General features: G+C 37.3%; 1 protein-coding gene across 1 annotated transcript in view; it reads left to right on the forward strand.

Annotated features, from left to right (window-relative positions):
* Window positions 1-14,113, forward strand: part of LOC109535952 — a 41,274-nt gene extending 27,161 nt beyond the window's left edge. The window contains exons 4-8 of the mRNA XM_048669225.1: window positions 194-832; window positions 9,686-9,739; window positions 11,611-11,715; window positions 12,500-12,545; window positions 12,939-14,113. Coding sequence (XP_048525182.1) covers window positions 194-832; window positions 9,686-9,739; window positions 11,611-11,715; window positions 12,500-12,545; window positions 12,939-13,017 — 923 coding nt within the window. The 3' untranslated portion in view covers window positions 13,018-14,113. The remainder of the gene's footprint in view (window positions 1-193; window positions 833-9,685; window positions 9,740-11,610; window positions 11,716-12,499; window positions 12,546-12,938) is intronic.
* The last annotated feature ends 1,553 nt before the right edge of the window (window positions 14,114-15,666 follow it).

Below are 15,666 nucleotides of genomic sequence, written 5' to 3' on the forward strand. Positions count from 1 at the left end.
GCTTTAACAATTTCTGTCTCACTAATTCATCATTCACGCATAAACAGTAGTATCAATACTATCACGATTTTATTAATCAAACCCGCAGCATGCATAATCTTAATTCAGACCTTACTCTCGCTGTGTATTCTCTTCAATCCATCATCGGGAATCGCGGTCCAAGATCACTTTACTGATATTCCCTTCCTCGTAGGTGAAATTATTTACATGGGCCCTGTCAATCTTAATAAAGGTAAATTTATTAATCCTGGCGGGATCGAGGTCGATGTTATTCCTATTATGAAGAGTCCGTGCAGTACACCGAAACCAACTAAGAAAACCAATAAAAGAGCAAAGTCAGAGCTGGGCTTTTATAAAACACAAAAACTTGAAATAGAAGACGATAGAGGAAGTTTGCCCGATATGAAAAGTTCTTGCACAAGTTCATTGTACGATACAGTTCTGAAAATGAATCCAGAACGATTTTTAGGACGCAGTTTGCAAACTAGTAACGAATCGCTTGCAAGCACCTGTACCGACAGATTGTCGAGAAGCTTGGGCAGTACTGATTCTTTTCCTCAAAGAAGCATAATGGGAGCTGTAAAGCAATGGCTTGACAAATCTACTCCATTCAGCTCAACTGATAATATCGACAATCACAGCATTAGTACTAGCTTACATGAAACTATTGATAGCGTTTCTGTGCAAGATGATGAAGACATTATGGATTCAGTGTCGTTCTCAGATGATCGATCTTTATCTAAAAGTTTTATTCCTGATATCGTCATTTCCGCAGATCAAGAAAATAATAATGCGAAGCTAGTTTCAATTAAAAACCGAGATCATGACTTAGGTAATTAATCGCACTCTTTAGACAATAGACCCGGACGTTGGCGGGGCCCTATTTTTTGTTTTGATTTTTTATGCATGTTTGTTTACTACTAATACATTTTTCGAGTTTGCACAAGCAATCTTTGGCTTTTTATGTGTGTTTGGTTGGTTATTTAGTAATCATATCGGTGTTGTGTCAGTTTCATCCGATGGTAAGTCTTTTACTTTGGAAAGTATCGTCAACTAAATGAAAAGATGTACATGCCTTATTGACCCGCTTAAACTTAAATAATAATACACACTTAATTTTTCTTGTATCGCTAGATCCTGCTAACATTTAACTACATCTTTTTAGAAGTTAGCTGCGGACTAACCCATGCTGAGCCATCACTAACAAGTACTACCACCGTTTCATCCCCACCCCAACCAAAACCACGAGCTAGCAAGCCGGATATTCCTTTAGATTTAACTAAGGCTTTACCAAAAACTGATAAAATATTGTCACCTGTAAGAGATGACTTGCTTGATGATGAAGAAGGTGATTTTGCCAGTTATTCGGATCGCAAAAGTTTCTGGGAAAATGTTAGCAAAGACAAAACGCAAAAGAGGCTAAGCCTCCATGAAATCACGACATCCGAAAAACAAGTAATACATAGAAAACGCATTTCTATACATGAAATTGCTCAACCGCCAATACCTAAGCCTCGATCTTCATTGCCACCCACTGAAGAAGCAACCCATCAAACTAAACCAGGAGAAATTATAATTACCAAAGAGAAAACGGAGGCGGATATAAAATTAGATAAAGCCCTTGAAGCTGAAAACGCACATGCGCAACAAGAACTCACATCAATCATTGAAGGCATAGAAAGAGAAGATAAGCATGACAAGGCCATGAGTGAGTACCAAGCTTCGTTCCTTCCTCCCTCTGAGAGAAAGGAGCTTTTTAGAGTTGGCGATAAGTCCCAGCAAAGCTCTGAGCTGGAAAAAGATGATAGCCTAGATTCCGATAGAGCCCAAAAAGGCAGCAGTCAGCTGATTGAAAATACAGGCTATATTTCAGATAGCGAAGACGTTGAGAACGTAATATCTGACTCAGAAATCGAAGATCGAGTGCCTCAAATTCGGGAAAGGCAAATGAGCGTTTTTGCTCCACCGGTTATTCAACGCAAAACGATTTATGAACGCTCAGCTTCTTTGCCGACTGAAGACCTTTACGAAGTTTCCCGAAACTTGAAGCACTTGAAAGAGAAATATGAGCAGAAGATTCGAGATGATTTGATAGAGGAGAACTATGTTGGCGATAATGAGGAGGAATGTTCCCTCGAAAAGAAAACTTTAGCTACGATGCAAGAGGAAAGGATCAGCGTGGTAAAATCTTATGTTGATGAGGCGATGTCAAAAATGCACGAAGACTCGTCATTTGAAGAAAAGTCGTTTGTTCCTGTAAAAAGCGACAGTAGATTATTGGATTATTTTCCGGAGACGGAACTTCAAGATGAGGGCGAAGTTATAAGCGAAATTGCAATAGATCGTGACTCCGAAACAGCGAAAACATCCGTTAAAGATTTAGCAAAGAGTTTCGAAAAACAGATCAGTGCTGATATGCTTGCTCCTAAACCTAAATCTTCACCATCACCCCTGGAACTTTCAATCGATGAATCTACAAAATCCCGGGAGAAATCGGCGATGCATTCAACAGTTGAACAATCTTGCAGCACTCCAGACATCAATAAAGGTCCAGAGCGCACGGAATCTGATTCCGGTATATTATCGGATGGTCACGGCTACGAGAGCAGTCTTTCCAAGGACTCAATGGAAGTCCACGTAGACAAAAGTGAGCTGGAAGAGTCCGAAAAAACAGCTGACAATGAGCTAGAATCACTCTTTCAGATAAAAAGCCTGGAACTGGCAACAACAGAGCAAGCTTCCAAATCACCAGCTGAAGAAATTCCTGAAATCACAGTAACGCTTTCCGGTAAGCAAAGACGAATTAGTGAAGAAAGTGATGAATATGCTGATAAACCAACGTGTGCCAAAGAGGATGGCTCAGCCGCTGTATCTACAGATATACCAGAAGATTTGGAAGAGTCAAAAGATCTGGTAGCATCAGTGGTCCAACAATATGAGGAAAAGGTTCAAGAAACACTTTGGGAAGCTGCTGTGGAAACACAACCAAATCTAGAGGAAAAAGTCGATGTAATATTCGGACTGAAAGAGAAAATTCAGTTAACACAGGAATTTATTGCAACTGAGAAAATACTGGAAGAAAAACAGCAGTTAATTGCAGCAACGCAACGAGAAGACAAATTCGACATAGACGACATAGAGGGACTGGCATCTGTTGAAGAGGATGAATATGCTCAAGTCGAGCATATTGTAAAAAGGCAATCAGTGACAGAGTTTGAGAAGCTCGAAGAACAATTTAGAGAGAGCCATGTGGAAAGTGAGTCCTCGGTAACCTCATATGATAAAGTTAAACCCGAAATCTCTAAAATCAAAGAAAACATTTCGGAGAAGCTTACAAAAGAACTTCATGAGAAGCTTAACGAAAAAGTTAAATCCCAAGATATCATAATTGAAAAAGCTGTATCTGAAGAAGTGGACGATAAGAGTTTGGACGATCTCAAAGATTTGATGGTAGAAGAAGCGTTTGAAGAAATACAATCCAGCAAACTTGCCGCCGAACACGACAAAACTGTATATCAAATTCATGATAGGGATGATGAGCTAAGCAGTAGTGGTATTCGAGAGGAATCCGATTTCGGATCAGAAATTCACATGGACCATTCAGATTCCATTGCCTCAGATCGGATTAAATCTGAAAGCCACAGCGAAATTGAGAAAATAATTCTCGATACATTCCAACACATGAAAGTGGATCCAGACGAAGCAAAGAAAATCGCTTCCCAGCTAATAGAAGAGATAGAGAGTGAGCTACAGAACCGTGGTGAACTGAGTAAATCTGAAGCATCTGAACAGTCTAAACTGTTTGATCCAGAAATGTCCACGTACATTAAACAATTGGCAGAAACTAATGGTCTAGATCAGCGCGAAGTAGAACTGGTCGAATCAGTGCTCGCCAGAAGACAGAGGGAACTAGCTAAGTTAGCCAGAGGAGATACGCAAGCGTCCAGCATGGAAATTACAGACGAAGACTTGCGATATAGCGGCGGTGAACTTGCAGATTACACAAATACTCTGGAGCAGCAAATCGGACAGTTGGAAGCTGAAAAAATTAACGATCTTGTTCTTGAATATGATCTGCAAGACAAAGATGTCAACTTCCATGAGAAAACGGAATCATTTGAGAAATTCGATGAAAAACATAGCATGGAAAAACTTTTCTCGGAAGACTCTGAAACTTATAGCGGATCGGACACAAGCAAAACCAAAAAGGATATTGCCTTAACAATAACGGATAGTATTAAAGGCGAGCGAAGCTACATTGAAAACAAAAACGTCATTCTTGAAGAAGATGAAACAGTTTCTGAATCTAGTACAGAGGACCATTCCAAAATCAAAACACAAAGTGACGCGTTGGTATCTGAAGTTGCACTGACTCACGAAAACGAAAACGAAATCAGTTCTGTTAAATCTGGGCTTGTGTCATCAGGCTCAGGTTATCGTATGGATATTCAACAAGAGAAGAAGGAAGTCAAAAGCGATAAAATTGATGAGAAACTTTTCACCAATAAATTTAACGAACAGGAAAGCACAAGTGTCGTGGGCAAATATACTGCTGATCGTACTTCAAAGGAAATTACAGACGACTTTTTAAAAGAAGAAATATCTTTACTCGATAGGGAATACGAGGAATCAGTCGTACAAGAGCAAGTACACCACAAAGAAGAACTAAGCAAAATTGAAATTCTTGATAGTGGCGCAGAGGTTTGCACCCAAATTATAACTGATAAACAGCATTTCAGATCCAGTTCCGAAGTAATTGTTAAAGACAAAAGCAATGAAAAAATTGTGACTACTTCATCAAAGGTGCTTGAAGGCGCCGATCTTATTAAACTTTTGGACAGTGATGAACCATTTGCTACGGATATACTTCTATCAAAAACACAAACAATTCATCGAGGATCAAGCTCAGAATCAAAATCTAGCGCAGATTCGGGAAAATCTCCCGACAAGAGACACGAGTCTTTTACTAAGGAGCATGTTGTCCTCCGAAAAACTAAATCTGAAGTTGATAGCAGCAGCAGCAGCTCAAACCTAAAACCAGACAGACGCTCTGCTGTTGAGCTTGAAGCATATTCAAGTTCTGGCGAAAGTCACTATCAGAGCTTTGAAATGGACAGTGGAAAGAGCAGACCGTGCTCTTCGGATGTGGAGGGAGTAGTTGCCGCAGCATCGTCAGAATATGAAACCGCCTTAACATCTACACAAGAATATTCCTCAAAGTCCCATGTTACGTCCGGCGATTATCATACAGCAATAAGCAGCCTTAGCTCTAAGGAAAGCATGAAAAGCTTAGATAGTGAAAGTTCTGGAAATTTGGCCAGTGTGGAAGTATCGGAGCATTCAGAGACATTGGTTCCATCTAGTAGTGATATGGAGGGCGATATTCTTGAGTCCATTGATCAGCAACTACTAGAAGACGGTGACCTTTCTTTTAATTTGGACAGGCATGGAAAGCCGGGCCGGCAAGTTTCTGATCTTACCGATTCTGATATGGTCAACGAATCTATCGATATCTCAGAAGACGACCAAAATGAATTAGATGGGAACAATTTAGACGGTATTTCAAAAATGAAGCGTTCAGCGGAGATGACTTTCCAACCAGAACCAAAAGCTTTGGTTCCCGAATCTGCTCAATTGGAAGTTAATGATATTGAAGAGAAATATGGGCAAAGCTTAGACGAAGGTAGTATTTTAAGTGTAAGTGTTTCCAGCACTTCAAGCACGGGAGCGCAACGAACTGTAATTGAAATTTCTGATCGAAATGAGGGCAGCATGGCTGCGTCGGGAATTTCTGAGCATCATAGTTTAGAAGATAATGAGCAGACAATAAGAGGCAGTCAGGAGAGCTTACCGTTAACCCCAACGTTACAAAAAAGCTGCGACATGGGAACATCTACTCCACTATCAAATGCAGATATTCCTATAGATCAAGTAACAATAACTACATCATGCGTAAAAGAATTTGGAATTCACAGCGCAAGCACGCAAATAACATCAGAAACTAGCGATCCTTTAGATAACACAATGGGAAAAGTCACTTTAGACGAACCCCGCCGCAAGGGCCATAGAAGAACGGAAAGTTCAATGATTGGCATATCATTGCCACCGCTTACCTTGGACGCAACTTTGAAGGATTCAATCACCTCTGAGAGGAAGGAAAATGATATGTCTGATTCAGAGAAAGATATTGATGAGAAGGAAGTCTGTCCAAAATCTGAAACATTGACTACTAGAGAAGACCTAGACTCAACTGGACTTCAATCTAGTTTCAGCACGTCATATTCGGACAAAGTTAGAATAAAGGAATCGGAAATCCAAGAGGCAATCAAATCTGATATTATTTCAAAAGATGATTCATTAGAAAGATCACTTAGTCCGGACCTGCAAGACTTTATAAAGTATGATGCCTCTGATATCACTATGGGCGACTCGGAAGGTCCATTTTCTTCAAGATTCAAAGAATCAGTTGAATTTCAAAGGAAACGGTCAACTTCCAGCAGCATATCAGATACGCCAAAGGAAATATTGGAGAAACGAGACTCCCATGGAAAGTCTAGCGCCACATCAAGCGAAAAGTCAAGCTTCGAAGAAGCTGAGGCTGAAGCAGCCTTCAATATGGTAGCTCACATTTCCCCTGCTCATAAGGTGAAACAGATAATACCTATTTTAGAAGACGAAGACGCCGAAAAGCGAGAACTGGAATTGCGAGAGAAACAACGAAAGGAGATTGAGCATAAGCGGGCTGAAATACGGAGCAAAAGTCCAGGCTTTATTCCTGACATCACTGTTACAGACATGACTCCAGATTCCGATCGTGAGAGCGTTGAGGGAGAACAACAAATTGAACCAGCCGAAAAAGATGAAACCTCGGACGTAACGAAGGAGGTTGATGATTCATTTGAAAAAATAACTGAAGGAAGCGCTGCAATGCAGGAATGCATTAGCAGAGATCTTGAAAAAGGAAGTCAAGAATCATCTCCACAGGATCCAATACAAGATGACATATTAACATCTTCAATGATGCAATCAACATTAATTGACTCCGTTGTAACGGAATCTACTACCAGCGACATTTTAACGGTAGTAGAACGTCCAGCTTCTACTGAAGGGGAAATTGATTCTCAAAGCAGCGATTCGTTTGAGATGCTAGAAAAACCTGATATAATAGATGACTTTGTTGTAATTGAAGAAGTTGCGAAAGAAGCTCGAGAATTTGATACGGAAGGCCAAAGCGTGAAAATTGATAAATCAGCCAAAAAAGTTAAAAAACACGATGAAGAAATAGAAAGATATTTAGCTCATTCTGCTCCCACACCACTGACTGGCACCCATTCTGCTATTGATGAGTTTGGGTTCGCATTTGAAGACAGCCCGCCTAAACCGGATGGAGATGGAGCTGTAGCTTCCACAAGGGAGTATGGTTATGAATACGATCGGGAATTGGAGGCAAATAAAAAATGGATCGAGCAGCAGTTTCAAGGAGACCAAGCTGCAATGTTAGCTGCTGGATATGGCTATGAAATGGAGTTTGAGCGAGGGCCACTTGAGGATATCAAAGAGGAAGATATTAATGACTTTGCGGCATCCAGCTACGGTTCTCAAAAGGAATCCGGGGGAAGTCTTGGAAGCGTCAAAGATTCATACTCAAGTACTCCTGATTATGATGTGTTAGCTGGCCGTAAATATTTCACTCGCTCCGGAGAACAAGATGATATTTCCATGAGCAGCTTACAAGAGTTTGAAAATCTTGAACAGGCGATGTCGTTGGAAATGCGAAAGTTTCACCAAGGCCAAAATTCTGACTCTTCAAGTAGCGGTAGCTCTAAAACCAGATTCCATCACGGCAAAAACAACATTGGAGATGATATTTCTGTTAGTTCCCTCAAGGAGTTTGAAGGACTGGAACACGCTTGTATGCAAGCACATAAGATCGAAGTAAAAGCAAAAGAAGAGGAGGCGTTACTCATTCAAATTGAAGAAGGGCAAGAGAGTATAGCTTCGGAATCTGAAAGCTGCGAAACTGTGGGCACGGAAAAGAAAGCGTTAGACACAGAAGAGGAAGAAGATTATGAGAAACGAATGTTTGAAATCGATGAAATCATCAAGCAAGCTCAAACCAACGTGGAGAGGTTTATTGATCTCAGAGAAATGGAGAAGACTGAATCTTTGGGGCGCGGCGATTCTCTGGAGGAGGTTTCTAAAGTGCCGGATTTGGAACATGACAGTATTCCGGTGAAATCCACTATCAAAGTACAGTGGAAAGAAAATGACGATGTAATAATTGCATCTTCAGACTCTCTTGATTTTAAGCAAGAAGAAGATCGTCGCGATAGCGCAGACAGCTTAGATGCCCCGCAAGTTGTTGATATTATGACAGCCAGTACCGATTCCATAGAATTTCAGGCGCAAAAGCCCAAAGACACGATAATGACAGATTCTATGGAGATAAAAGATGAAAGGCGAGACATGGTATCTAGCGACTCACTCGAACTAGGACAAGCTACTAGTTCTGGTTTGAATGTAATTCAAACTGACTCTATTGAAGAGGATGTATCGCGGGTCGGAGTTCATGATCACAGTAGTGCGAGTACTGGAAAGGACTTTAGTTCTTCAGCGAGAGAAGATGCGTTTGCTGAACATGATTTTGAAAAGGATGATATCATGCTTCGCAGCATTGACAGTATGGATCGTACGAGTTCAACAGCCACCCATGCAACAATGCATGAAACCGATTCCGTGTTTTCGGGCAGCTTTACCAGTGGTGGTTCAAACACTATGGTGTCGTCTACAGATACGGTTGATGCAATGCCATACAAAGAAATGGTTGATGTGGGTGCAGCCGTACGCAAAGTGTGGTTTGATGAAGATATTTCCGGAAGGCGCACTGCCGAATATGTGGAGGAGTCAAGACCGTATGTATCAGAAACTATTCAACCTTTAGCAGACGACGACTTTTCCCACGTAATCCACCGTAAGGTGGAACTACCTCCTGAAGTCCATAGAATTACATTTACCGGACAAGATGCAAATGAACAATTGCAAAGATACATGCAGAACTTTGACGATGGCGAACAAGTCGAAGAAACACAAGACATTGATGAGCATGGCAATGTACATACCAAAAGAGTTGTCCGAAGGAAGTTTATAGTTAAAGGGGGTGAAGGTGAGCACCCCATGACTACTGAAGACATTGAAGACTATTTCAGGCAACTGAATGAACCTGAGGTTGTACAGGATAGGGGAATTATCACCCGAACGACAGCGGAAGGTGTTTTTACTCAGGAAATTTTAGATGGAAAGGAGAGCACTAAGACTACATTTACCCAAAAATTCGATGTTCCTTCCTCAGAGTACGCTTCACTAATACGTCCAGGTTTGTTGCTCCGTTTACTTTTTGGAGTATCTTTCAACCCTGTATCTTTTTATCTTTATGTAAACATTATTTTCCAGTAGTTAAGGTTTTCTTTCGTTCTTCCTCACCTCACCTAATCACTTGGTTGGTAAGTTATTATTTTTGGTTTGCATGGTGTTTGCAGTGCATGATAATAATTTTAATTTTACTTACCCAGATTTTTTCTATTAAATGGGTCACCAATGACTTTCTATGAATGATGGTACTAAGTCATTAGTGAAACATTCAAGTATTGTATAGAAGATAAATCATTTAATTATATATGTTTTATAGGTGATGATCAAGCTCAATCAGTAGAATCTCAGCAAGGACCCTCTTCAGCAAAAAGTAAGATATTTCAGTATTTCAGTTTGTACTAGTGTTAATTAAATAGTGGTACCACTCTGGATCACATAAATGAGAAGACTGTCATATCAGGATTTAAGGTTTTCTTATAGTTTTGCAACATTTGGTTTGAAAAGTTCAAATAAATGCCCCAAGGTTTCTTAATTTTGCAGAAAGCTTTGTTTATAGCCGCTTCGCATTCTAGGATTAAATTAGAGCCAGTTACGAAAAAGGAAGTGTTAAATGGCATTATAAAGGGTATCCCGGAATATGTGGGCATGCTCTCGGATTTGTACAGCGGCGTTAAAAAACATAATAAAAAAATAAAATACAGTTTTTATAACAAAATTGCCAGAGGGCCCCCCTACGGAGATACAGGCCAATAATAGCCACCTAAGAACCTAGGAGAATAATTCATACAATTTAATTATTTTTTCATCCAATGAACAATATATCATTGCTCTTAAAAAGGACCCATGAGAATATTTTTAGAAGTTAGGTTTGCCAAGCTTGGAATAGGTGGAGCACAATAATAGTTAACTTTTTCTTGCAATGGATTCCACCAATGCATACAATAAAAGCCGTATTCAATAAAAATATTTTTTCCTCTAAAACCGTTCTGTTTATCGATATGAATCAATAGCGCCTTTTTTTAGTTTTAGGTTAATGCTACCTAAAAACATTATTTTCGTGTTTTCATTGTACAGGGTAGAAAAAAAATTTACCATTATAGTGCTCCACCTAGCCCATCCCTGGCAATCCGAAATGCTAAAACTGTTTTCATGGGTCCTTTTTAAGAGCGATGATGTACTGTTCATTGTATCACAAAATAATTAAATTACATAAAGTATTCTAAAAGTTAATTTTAAAAACTCGGTTTTCAGATGGGTCCTTTAGTGGCCTGTATCTCCGTAGTCTCTCTCCGCCCACTGAATTTTTTTTATAGAAACATTTATGCAGAAGAGCATGCCCACATATTCCGGAACGCCCTATCTATTGTACGAAGGGTTCCGTATTTCTGGTATCAACCTAATTGCTGATTTACATATGTGAACACTTATGTGAATAATAAATAAAATCTCATATTATAATAAAAATGAAACTTTTCCAAGGAATTAAAACTTATCTAATATTATTTGCCAAAACCAATATTTGAAGAAAGTGGCGAAAATAAAACAGAACGCATAGTACATTAATTTTTGGTCCTCTTAAAAAGTTTGGCAAAAGTCGTTTGCCAATATTTCACTTGGATCTTATCAATACATCAGATGTATTCTATTAACTTGAATGTGTATAGATACACTAACAAATTGTTTCCGACATTATGGAAAAAATCATAACAAATCAATTAAATTAGCAAATTGAATCATTTGCAGATTTTTATGTGGAATTATTAAAGAAACTTAAAGTGTAAAAAATATCAACATAATAAACCGACTGCCATATTTCAAAAAGCAGAATGTTTTAAAATTATAAAAGCGTTGAAAGCTTTAGAAACTGTAGTTCTTGGCGAAATTATATGCAAAACCATGCAGAACGCTTTGTTCAACAAAAGATCAACATACTTAACGAATATTTAACAGTTGGCTTTGAAACATTAGCAAAACATTTCTTTTCATTGATTTTGAAATTTTTCTCCACTTCCGAAAAGCAGATGGTGTTTTATTATGAAAATGTGCTAATTAAATGTTGATTAACATTAGGAACAGGGGAGTTTGAAAGATAAATATTCTGCTAACAAAACTCTTGAAAAATTATTGTCACTAGCAGTCATAATTTGAACAATATTTACCTAAAAGCTCCTCATTAATTAGTTTACCTATAAAATGATAGAGTTAAGCTAGAATAGTAAACAATTTTATTCAATGCTATAGCTTCGGTAACCCGTAGAAGGCCATTTCGTTATGAAATCAGCATGGAAGACCAAACTGAAGTTAATCTAAGGGAACACGATTGGCGTTTTAACTTGCCACGATATGGTAGATAGATTTACGTCGTACAATTTTACACCTCACATTTTAACACGAATTTTAAAGCAAATGAGGTCTTAACAGCAAATAAGTTTATGAGTTCATGAAACAAGAGAATAAGTATAATACTTTCAATCAACAAATAAGTTGTAGTATTGGTGCAAATTACGGTGTTAAATTTTGAAAGAGACTCCATTTGCTGAGCAAATTCCTATGTCGTACTTCACTATTGTGTAAAAGTAAAGTGTTTCTCTACTATTCAACTTTACTTTATGAAATTTCGAACTTTATAAAATGTTGATCCTATTTTTCCTTCTTCCATTGAACTGTTCAGTTACGAATTTGTGGAGAAACATTTTATATTATTTTTGGTATCCTTCCCAGGCCTCACAGATATCCTTGGAAGACATCGGCCCTATTGAGCATGACCCCGATATACATTTTTCATACGTGGAGCGTCTCAACGTTTTTTAATTTTCCTTTTTTGATATTTGTATCGTTCATTTTTGTACTACGTTTAGATTTTTAATCTGGGTGTATCGTTCTATATCATTTTGTTATTTTTTTGATCAACTTCTACTTCGATTCGTTTTGTGTGTGTTTGAAAAGCCTTTAAAATCGTTTGGTGCATGCACATGGCCAGGCAATGTTACATATGACGATTTTAAAAGGTGGCAAACATTTCTTTCCACTGTTGTTTCTTCGTATGGCATGAGCTCAATGTGTAATTTTTGTAGTCTTATTAATTTTTTTACCGCAAAAGTTGAAGGTATAATGTTTCCATTTTTTTCAGCTGAATCTGAAGAAGGTCAAACAAAAACGGAAAAGGATAAAACAAAGTAAGTGAAATACATAAAAAACTGTTAAATTGCCTTTCAATATTCGCATTCGCATTTGGACACTTTATTGAAGTTATTTTGACAAAAAGAAAACCTCAACTAAACAGACAAAGTCAGTATTGAAAATAAAAATCAATTTTTTGCCTGATTATGCATTTAGCATTGCATTGCATACATTGCAAAAAGTGTCCAGATATCGCTTCACATCGTTCTCTTAAGAACATTTTTTAATTATGTTTATGCAACATTTTAAATAATAAGGTATTTCAAACAATTTTGAAAATTGTTTGTTAAAACTAATTTTTACATTAAAACGCGATTTCATTTTGCACTTTTTGTTGGTATATTTGGACTCTAAAGTTTTTGGCGAAATTAACGAGATTTAATTTGCAGAAAAATAACGGATCAGCACCTATTATCTGAGGAAATGAAAGAACTACTCAAAGACCTTGAAAAAGATAGCAAACATTAAAGGACTGACTAAACGAAAACCCAAATACACTATTAGCGATAATTCAGAAGTTACCAGAAAATACTCCCGACTATTGACGAAATACTTTACGTGCTCGAACAAGAATTATTATGAATATTATTGAAAGTCATTTATTTAGGTTAAGGTTTATAGCCTGGAAATATGGAGAAGAATTATTTAAATCGACGATTTTACTCGAAGCTATGAATTATAGGTGAAGCTATAGCTTTAAGTGCTATATATTTACGCAAACTAATTTTTGCTTGCCGTAAGTTTAAAGTTGCCAGTATGAACTTCCAGGTACATAAGCTTTTTACCACTAAGTTACCAAAAACTTGTCCACGCAACTTGTTGGTGTCCGAACAAAAATTCCATTTTAAACAAAACGTTTTTGTCAAGCACTTGAAAAAATTATTATAAAGTTGTTGCTAATTTAGCAACTGTGCTAGTTGAAATCTATGTTTGACTGAAATCTCGATGGACACTTTAAACTTTACACTAAACTTAGTCTAGGTAGCATTAAAATACCTATTTTATTGTGCAATTTTTCATTCAGTAATCATGTTTGTATAGAAGCTATTTTAAATGTTGACGCTTCGAGATTTGTTGCTTTCGTATGAGTATTGAACTGCTTTTAAGTAATAAATTAGGGTAATAGGTAGTATTTAAAATGTGCAACAAAACTCGGAGTTAATAAGTAGAGAAAGAGTACTTATTTTAATAAAAAAATTCATGTTGTAAGTAACGATAACTTACGATTATATTTTTATTGCTTATGTGTTTTTGTTAAAGCTGTTATTTTTATAAATCGATTTTATTGTAAGTTAAGGTTACCTGATTATTTGTATAAAATGAATTATTTAAATTACCGATGTATAATTTAGTTGTAGCTTTATAGTTAATAATCATTTGCGTTGCTCGTTTTGCATTAAGAATAGTTTAGTGGTTTTTACTATTTTAAGTGTTGTCCAAATGGCAAGAAACGAGCGAGGCAAACGATGTTTATTATTTATTCAACTCAATGTGAAATACGAAGTATTTAATCTATGTATCAAGAAATATTTCAACGTCTAAACATAAAGCTTTCAATAAATTATGAGCCTGGTTTTATTTCCACCATTCCCTAAATCAGCCCAGAAAATATTTGGTTTGCCGTTATTTCATAAAAACAATTTTTGGTCGCCCTCTACTGATGCTTGCCACCCAGCCTCATGTGATGGGAGCATCTATTTCCTTCTTCAATAATTTTGTGTCAAGTTTCTGGTATTTCAACTCATGAATCTCAGTTTTTGATAGGCATCTCGAAGCGCGTTCGTTGTCATTTCGAAAGACAGCAGAAAACTTTTGTTAAGTTGTTGAAAATTTCAAATTTTTATTCAATATACTCAATAATTTCGCTTTGGCCAATCTTTGCCTCTAAATGAATTCCTAGAAAATAGAAAATTTTTGAGGGTTTCCAGTATTCACCGTCCACACAATAAGATAACGCAGAGAAAGCACATTGCGAGCTACAGATGCTTAAGTTGTCCTTACTTAAAACCTTTATAATTTGGAGATATCGCAACAAATTTTAATCTCAAAATGTGATCTTTTCTCGTTTTTTCCAGAATATCCATTATAAATATTGGTAGCTACATTTTCTTTCGCTAAACCTGGTTCATATTTCTACTTTGATATCTTGAATTTTCCCTTTACTAAGCACTGTGCGTTTGGTTTCTACTGAGCGTCAGTTGCAAGTCGATCATCTATAATTTCGTGAACGTAATCGACCGCTCTTCGATATTATCCACCAAAAAAACAGTATCATCTGCATTGCGATTATTATTGCTTACATCGACCAATTTCTTCAGGGTATAAGCAGAACCGCACTGGCCATTGGACGCAGCCGTCTTTCACACCTTTAGTAAGTAAATTCCAATTTAAAAAAATCTAGTTCGATTATCCTTTATATCAATTTTCGAACGTCGTAGGTATTATACGTTTGGCGTGCTTGCAGAAATTTATAAAATTTTAATATTAAAGAAAAAGTCACCACAAAAGGATCAGCCAAACAATATATATACAACCCGGATATTTAATTTTCGGAGAAAATGATCCAATCGTTTATTCCTTGAGAAGGTGGAAAGGTGAACCAAAAGGATATGGTGAAACAAGAATTTGCAGCAACGAATGACCCATCCAACTCGTACAGGGAACGGCTGTTAAAATTTGTTGAAAACAGAAAATGAGCATGCAACTTTTATCATAAAAGCACAAAATAAACGCGACAATCGCAGATCGGTGGGATTTCTTGTTTGACCTAAAGCTTTTCCCGTCTGTGTATGTTTATTTTTACTTACTTTGATTTGCTAGTACAGTTTCATTTGCATACTTATCATTAGCAGGTAAATTGTAAAACTGAGTGAACACAAGATGGTCTAAATGCTTACCTGGAAAGAAAAATGTCTTGCAATATTTTCCATGAAGAATAAGAACACACAGATTAAAACGAGACCTTCTAATTTTGGCTAAGAAAAAGTTACGGATATTTGCTTGACCCTAGTGTTTTTAAGGTGCTGAACGTTGGGGGTTATTCTTATAATCTGGCCATCCCAAATTTCCTATATGAAGAAATCGAATGGTATTAAATCGTATGATTTCGATGGCCAA

This window comes from Dendroctonus ponderosae, unplaced genomic scaffold, assembly GCF_020466585.1.
Source record: "Dendroctonus ponderosae isolate FM_Combo_2020 unplaced genomic scaffold, Dpon_F_20191213v2 Dpon_F_20191213_8, whole genome shotgun sequence".
Classification (NCBI taxonomy): Eukaryota; Metazoa; Arthropoda; class Insecta; order Coleoptera; family Curculionidae; genus Dendroctonus; species Dendroctonus ponderosae.